The 8,021-nt window shown below is 42.0% G+C and overlaps 1 protein-coding gene across 3 annotated transcripts in view; it reads left to right on the top strand.

Annotated features, from left to right (window-relative positions):
* Usp42 (ubiquitin specific peptidase 42) overlaps positions 1–8,021 on the top strand; it is a 26,252-nt gene that overhangs the window by 6,545 nt on the left and 11,686 nt on the right. For all 3 annotated transcript variants that reach the window (XM_021162886.1, XM_021162887.2, XM_021162888.2), the window contains exons 2-6: positions 1,809–2,055; positions 3,145–3,345; positions 5,846–5,956; positions 6,601–6,703; positions 7,466–7,533. In XM_021162886.1, coding sequence (XP_021018545.1) covers positions 1,818–2,055; positions 3,145–3,345; positions 5,846–5,956; positions 6,601–6,703; positions 7,466–7,533 — 721 coding nt within the window. In that variant the 5' untranslated portion in view covers positions 1,809–1,817. The remainder of the gene's footprint in view (positions 1–1,808; positions 2,056–3,144; positions 3,346–5,845; positions 5,957–6,600; positions 6,704–7,465; positions 7,534–8,021) is intronic.

Below are 8,021 nucleotides of genomic sequence, written 5' to 3'. Positions count from 1 at the left end.
CCTGCCTCTGCCTCCCAAGTGCTGGGATTTAAAGGCGTGCGCCACCACCGCCCGCGTGGTGAATTTTTTAAAGGCCAAATTTTAGAGGTATTCCCTTTAATTCAGAGGTTTTAAAGAATTAAATGAGATGCCATATATAAATCCCTAAGCACAAGCTGGTGCTACAAGCAAACACTAGTCACTTCCTGTTTGCACGATTTCATTCATTTGTTGAACACGTGTTTGGAAAGCTTCCCCCATACCAGGTAGGGGTGGAGTTAAGTTTTTACTACATGCTTCCGTGGAGATCAGCGCAAGGACTTTTTAGGATTGGTTTCTGACCCAATCTTGGGGTGAAAGGTATTGTCAAGGAAACCCTTTAGGATGGATTTCTAATCCAGTCTTGGAATGAAAGGACTTGTCAGAGAAAGCATTCCAGAGGAATGAGTTCTAAGCCTGACAACGGAAAGTGTTAACTAAGCAGAGGTAGGAGATGGAGAACATGTGAAGAATAGCTTGCAGGAGCTCAGAAAGGAGCTGGGACTGAAAATGGACCCTGTCTATGGTGGGAGCGTAATGTGCGGAGTGTTCCAGAGACTAAAGCAAGCCAAGTTCAGATGCTGGCAAGAACATAGGGAGGGCAGTGGAGCACCCCTACATGTCACCCCTTTTCTTCAAGGTGTGACATGTAGATTTGGCTGCCTGGACATTTTGAGGACCATTCCTTAAAAGCACTTTGCTGACTTGGGTTGCATAATGGCTAGACAACGGTCCTGCTGGGTGTTGTGGCTCAGTCACTGACCTTGCAGATTTTGGCTGATCTTCTAAAGGTTTATCATGAAAATTTAGCAAATATATATATATATATATATATACACACATACATATATATATATATATATACATACACATATATATATATATATACACACACATACATATATATATATTCAGCAATTAATATGAGACCTAGCACATCAAAAAAACTCAATTAGTAGATTTAAAAATAAGATTCAGAGATTTAAATACATATTTGTGTTCAAAGATTGATGTTAGTAAAATTACAGGTTTAATTCTAAAAGTTAAAATACTTATAAATGCTGGACTTTTTCAGAAAAATGTATTTGCTTCACTGGTAAGACCTTTCTGTAGCTAAAATTTTTCAAAACTTCAAATTTCATACAATAATATTTTAGACTTTCAATTAAAAATTAAAGCTAAATATTCTCTTTATGCAATTGAATTGATTTTTTTCCCCTGAAAAATGGCGTATGATTTAAAAATGTAGTCAAATATATTAAATTGTAGACTGTTCCTAGCTTTAAGCAGTATATATTATATAAATATATATAAGGTGTTTTTAGTGTACATAATTGTGTATATAATATATATACACATATGTGTGTATATATAAATATCATATACACAATTATATATATATATATGGTGTTTTTAGTGTGCATAGTTGTGGATGAGGAGCCTGGGTATAACCTTGCATGGTTTGTGGGATGTGATACAGGAAAAGGGTTTTCTGGTAGTGGTGCTGCTGCGCCTCGCAAAACAAGGTCTTTGTAAGACAGTCTTGTACTGAATTCTTGATCTTCCTGCCTCCACTTCCATTGCTGGGATTACAGGCGTGTAACCACCAAGGCTAGGCAAGACCTCTGCCACCTGAGCTACAGTCCTGCCCCCACTGATGTTTTCTCTTTGTTGGATGACTTGTTTAAAGGTAGTTTCCCTTGGTTAGACACAGTTTGGAGGACACAGTGACTGGCAGGTAGACCGCTCTTCTCACCCTTTGAAACAAATGTACTTTTTGTCTTTTGCAGGGTTGAAAAATGACCATAGTTGACAAAACTGAACCTTCAGACCCATCAACCTGTCAGAACCAGCCTGGCAGTTCTGAGGCAGTCTCACCTGAAGACATGGACACAGGCTCTGCCAGCTGGGGTGCTGTGTCTTCAATAAGTGATGTCTCAAATCATACACTTTCATTAGGGCCAGTGCCTGGTGCTGTGGTTTATTCTAATTCGTCTGTACCTGAAAAATCAAAACCATCACCACCAAAGGATCAAGGTATGAGTGCAGAGTTACTGCCGCCAGGGGCTCCTGGGCCGGCCAAGATTGACACCATTTCATTTTGCTCTAGTGAGCATTCATTCATTTACCACACCCACCCATAGATCATTATTACCACGTATAACAAATAGGATAGATTGATTTTTAATTGTCAGATGAATTTTTTTTTAAATTTCCAGTTTCTTGAAGGATAGACTTTTATCTTGGCCTCAGACTCATTATGTAGCCAAAGCTGACCTGATTGTTTTGTCTTCTTGATTCTCTTGTCTCTACCTCCTGAATGCGGGATTACAGGGGGTGCTGGGGATCAAACCCAGGACTTTCTCTGCATTCTAAGGAAGCATTCTGTGAATTGAGCTACATTTCCAGATAATTATTATGGAAAAAATATAAAGTTGTAGGTCCAGTAAACCCATATATCCATCAGCCAGCTGCCGACAGTTCATGGCCTCTTAGCTGAACCTCCAACCACAGACCTCCCTCGTGTGTGTGTGTGTGTGTGTGTGTGTGTGTGTGTGTGTCTGTCTGTCTTTCTTTCTGTGTGACTTACACCCTCTTCTGGCTTTCACAGCACCAGTGCTTGTATGTGCACAGGTGTGGCACACAGAAATGCATCTAGTCAATATTTAGATTTGTCTATTATATAATTTTTAAAAATTGTAGTATTTTGTGTGTATCCATGCTATGTATATATGTACAGGTCAGAAGGTAAGTTTCTGAGGTCAGATTCTCTGCTTCTGCTGCAGGTTCCATGATTAAACTTGGGTTGTCACGCTTGTGTGACAAGTTCTTTTACCTGCGAGCCCTCCTGCAGGTCCTCCAGTGTAAATGAAGCCTACGTTTGGCTTTAGGTAGACTTATGTCTTTGAAGATTCTTTAATTTGTTAACAACACCCCCCACCCCCGTCCTTGAAGACGATTTGTTGAAGAAGCCAAGTGAATGTGGAGTTAATCTCACCCTAGGCTTTGGACTTTGTCTTCTGTGTTTGTGGCAGGCTAGTAATGAGGTGTAGGGTCCTGATCAGATTCAGACGTTGCTATGTATTTTGCTTATTTGTTTTCAATTTTTTGCTCTCTTTTTTTAAGTCCTAGGTGATGGCATTGCTCCTCCTCAAAAGGTCCTGTTTCCATCTGAAAAGATTTGTCTTAAGTGGCAGCAAAGTCATCGAGTTGGCGCTGGGCTCCAGAATTTGGGCAACACCTGTTTTGCCAATGCCGCATTGCAATGTCTGACTTACACGCCACCCCTCGCCAATTACATGTTATCCCATGAACACTCCAAGACATGTGAGTGTCTCCTGCTCTTGAGTGCCTGTTTTCAGTGCTGTGGTTTGCTTTCCTGATGCTGTCTTCTTCTGAAATGAACATGACGAGTAGTGACATTACATTACCATGGGCTTGGTGTGTAGCTCCGTGCTAGTCCCACTCACCTAGCATGTATAAGGCTCTAGGTTCAATCCTCAGCCTGCATTTAAAAAAAATCAAAAACTCCAAGTTAAATGATCACAGAGAAGTTGGTTTGCTGGCTTAGAAGCTGGGGTGGGTGGGAGGGTGGGAATTTTAGGATTGGTCTTGGGTTGCATAAGGAACATTTCACACCTAATTTGATCTGTAAAGTATTTTAAAAGAAGTTTATTTTGTTAGCTTTTGACAATTCAGAATCCCTTGGGGTGTGTGTGTGTGTGTGTGTGTCTCAGTCTTGCTGTGCAATCTTCAAATCAAGTCCAAAATCCTGCTCAGCCTCCAGGTATGACCTGGCATTCCTAGATTTTTACATTTCTTTTAACTCAGTAGAAGCCCAGCTCAGTGTTGGCTAGAGAAATTTGAAGGTTGCCTGCTGTCCCTATCCCTCCCTTGCCACAGTTCTTTTGAAGTGTGATTGATAGAAAGCCTGTATTGTAGATTCACAAGCTGATGTGTGTTGACTTTGTGTCTCTGAGACGATGACCACAGTTACATTCATCAAACCCGAAAGTTTCCTGGTGGCTCTTTGCAGTCCCCACTTCCTCAGTCCCAGGCAACTGGCTGATCCACCTTACAACACATTAGCTTGATTTTATTTGCTTTTTTGTATGTTGCATATATGGAGTTACAACATATATATTGTTTTATTTTGCCTGATCTGACATAATTCAACATTATTCTGTTGGTTGTGTGTATCACAGATTACACAGCTACACACTTGGGAAGTGAAGGCCAGAGGACCTCTAGAGTGAGTTCAGGCCAGTCTGGGTTACCTGGATCCTGTCTCTAAGAAATAATGAAAAAACCAAGTCTTTGTAAAACTTTTTTTTTTCTTGTCTTAGGTACGTGTGTAAGAATGAAAAGGTTTCCTCCTGTTCTGGGCACAATAGCTTTTAAACTTTCCAGAACCAGCAGGGGATAAAAGTTCTGTTCACACCATTTCCCAATACAAGATGTGCTCAGGGAGTTTTGTTTTGTTTTGGTACTGGAGCTTGAGGCTAGCAGGCCACGCCTGTTAGTAGGCCAATGGTCTATCCCTCAGTTGTACCCTCGGCCCGGTCTTCACCATTGAGACCATTCTCAGGAGTGTTTAGTAGTGTTCTGACTGGGGACTCTGCTCTGCCCTTCTCTGATTAGTAATGATGCAAACATCTTGTGGAGATTTGAACTCTAGATGTTTACTTGGCTGAAATGAAATGTCTTTTCAATTGTTTTTCCTGAGATAGGATCTCATGTAGGCCGGACAGGCTCAGCCACTTCTCATCCTCCTGTTTTTACTCTTGAGTCCTGGGCTTACAGGTATTCATAACCAGGGCTTCCCACATGTGAGGCGAGCAGCCTGCCAATTGAGCTACAGCTCCCGCTCCCCTTCAAATAGTTCGTCTGTCTGAAAACTAGTTTTCCAATACGTTGAATTTTGAGAGTTTTACAGTTTTTGGAAATGGTAGACTGAGATTTGTAAATGTTTTTTCCTGCCTCACAGGTGTCTTTTCATTCATCTCAGTGTCTTTTGGAAATTGAAAATACTTGTCAGGATTTGTAGTTCATTAATCTTTTTTATTTTTTATCAGTTGTGTCTTAAATGTTTTATTAAGAAATACTGAGCTGGCAAGATGATTCAGAGGGTCAGGTTGCTTGCTACCAGGCCTGACAACCTAAACTCACTACCTGGGGCTCCTCTTGTCGAAGGGAAGAATTGACTCCCTCAAGTGGCCTCTGATCTCTACACATGAGTGTGCGCGTCCAAACATGACACATAAACAAGATGTAAACATAAAAATCTCTGCCTAGTCGGAGGTCAGAGAGAGTTTTACTACATTTTCTTCTATACATTACCTAAAGGGCCTGTGATTCCTTCTTAATTTTTGTTTGTGATGTGAAGAATGTGGGTTTTTTGTTTTTTTTTTTTTCCTTTTCAGTGCTGGGGAATTGAATGCAGGGCCTCACATACGCCAAGCGAGTGCTTTGCCCACGGTGCCACAAAGGCCTCTACTGTTGCAGTTGTTCACTTACACTGTTCGTACTCAGAGAGTAGTAGCCTTCCTCCACCGAGACATCTGGCACCTTTGCCTCGCATGTCTGCTGCTCAATAAATACTTCCCTCGGGGTACATTTCTCCTCTGATTGTAAAGTAGTCAGGCTATACTCATCGATGCCTCAGGTGTCCTAGGTGAATTAAATGACCACTAGTGATAGTAGTGAGCTCTGCACACACATGGTAGCTGGCACTAGTGCTGCATCCTGGGCATCTGCCCCTCATCTCTGCTCTACTTTCCTGTTGCACATTGTCATTTTGCTCATTTGGATTCTCGTTATCTTGCAGGCCACGCAGAAGGATTTTGTATGATGTGCACAATGCAGACACACATTACCCAGGCACTTAGCAACCCTGGGGATGTTATCAAGCCGATGTTCGTCATCAATGAAATGCGGCGTAAGTCTCACTGCAGTAGCTCAGGGCAGAGCCATGTCTAGTTGTCCTCCATCCTTTTCCTTCTTGACACATCTCCCGAATCATCCTCTCAAATGCTGACAGGGTCATAGGTGTGTACCACGTGTGGGGCTTGTATACATTTTTTTTCTTACGCACTTTTTGCTTTCTGAGACAGCATCTCCTTTGTCTCAGTCTGGCCTAACTCTATCCTCTGATTTCCTCATCCCAAGCGCTAGAGCATAGGTGTGTGTTGTCAGATCCACTGGCTTGATGTGCTTTTTGCTTTTCCTACTGCAACTTTTTATCATTTTAATTAGCCAAGTTGTAATAAAAAGGAAGCAAAGCTTGAGGCTTCTAGCTGAGTAGCTAGGTGGCGAGGTAATTACGAGATTACGTGAGTGTGCTGATGCACATTTGTAATCCCAACACTTGGAAACTGAAGACAGGAGGCGCAGGGGTTCAAGGCCTTCTTCATTACATGGAGAGTTGGAGGCCTGACTGAGATTCGTAAGACTCGGCCTCAAAAAACAAACAAGTCATTCGGGGATTTTTCCAGGCGCATACTTCAAGGTGTTGCTTTTAGGAGTGTTGCTATGGCATAAGGTATGTAATAATAAAGCCTTGTCTTTCTTCAAATCTCATAGGTATAGCTAGACACTTCCGTTTTGGAAACCAAGAAGATGCCCATGAGTTTCTTCAGTACACAGTCGATGCCATGCAGAAAGCATGTTTAAATGGCAGCAATAAGTACGTATAGCAGAGCATATGTTGCTTCATTAGATCATGCACTTAGCCTGTCTCCTTGAAGGCACACAGATCCATCACTCTGATGTATCTTGGCGTCTCATCACCTTGTCCCAAGATTTGCATAATCTTAAAATGATATGCTGACTATAACCATTTGATTTTGTTGCTCTTAGATGCTGGGTGGGCAATAGGCTTCTGTCCTGTTGCTGTTTAGTTTCCAGGTCTGAATAGTAGCTCCTTTTACTTTGTAGCCATGCTTAATGGTTTCCTTGTTCACCTTCAGACTCAACAATCTGCCCCAGACCCACTTTAGTCAGCAGTTCTGTAGTTTCTTAAAACCCAAATGTAGACTCAGGAGGACTGAAGATGAAGGTGCTAAGGCAGCTGCTGTGTTGCAGACAGCTATGCACAGCGCACACCTTGCTGTTTGCTCTCATTCTTTCATGGTCATAGGATTGGTCCGAGTGAACGCTGATGCTGAGCAGAGGAAGGTGCTGGGCCTTTAGCTCCCCTTACCAGGCCTTGGGAAAGAAAGCCAGATTTGCAAAAGGCGTCTTCTCCATTCTCTGCCTCAAGTTCCCTCATGACAGAGTGCTTTTGTGTCCTCTTCACATCTCTAGCTGAGACACATTCTGATGTCGTTTGTGATTCTCCTGAGTTCTTATTCCTGTATAAGCATAGATGGTTTTAGATGTAGACGCAGTATCTCTCCAGGGCAGTGTTTGCCTGGCTCTCATGTCACCGTCCTTGACTGTTTTTCAGATTAGACAGACACACCCAGGCCACCACCCTGGTCTGCCAGATATTCGGAGGCTACCTAAGATCCCGAGGTAAATCATCATCACATACATGCTTACAGTTTTAAATGTTAACAGTAGGGGCAGGATAAGGGAAAACTAGATCCCAGGTCTGCCCAGACTTCTGTTTACAGTGTAGCCTTCTGGTGCTTCCTTATGCGTGCGCAAGCTGGGCGCGTGCTATGCATAAGATTTTCATAGTTCTCTTACTGTTAGAGATCTTATGTGTGAATGCAGAGATGTAAGAAGTCAGTTCCATTTTATTTCCTAGTGAGGGATAAGTCAGTTCCAGTTCTGATGGTATCCGATACACATACTTTCGTGTGTGTGCAACTGTGTGTTCAGGGTAAAGTTTTCTAATTTCTGAATCATGCAGTATCTAGAGGGTATAGCAATTTATATCCCAACCAGGAGCTCCTAGGGACTAGGTTCATTGCACTTCTACCCACAGTACAGAGTATCTATTTATAGTTGTTTTTTCATTGTAATAAAAGTTGTACTCAAGTTCATTTTTTTTTTTT

Source organism: Mus caroli, chromosome 5 (assembly GCF_900094665.2).
Source record: "Mus caroli chromosome 5, CAROLI_EIJ_v1.1, whole genome shotgun sequence".
In the NCBI taxonomy this organism is placed as follows: domain Eukaryota; kingdom Metazoa; phylum Chordata; class Mammalia; order Rodentia; family Muridae; genus Mus; species Mus caroli.
This window is presented reverse-complemented; position numbering and strand designations above follow the sequence as displayed.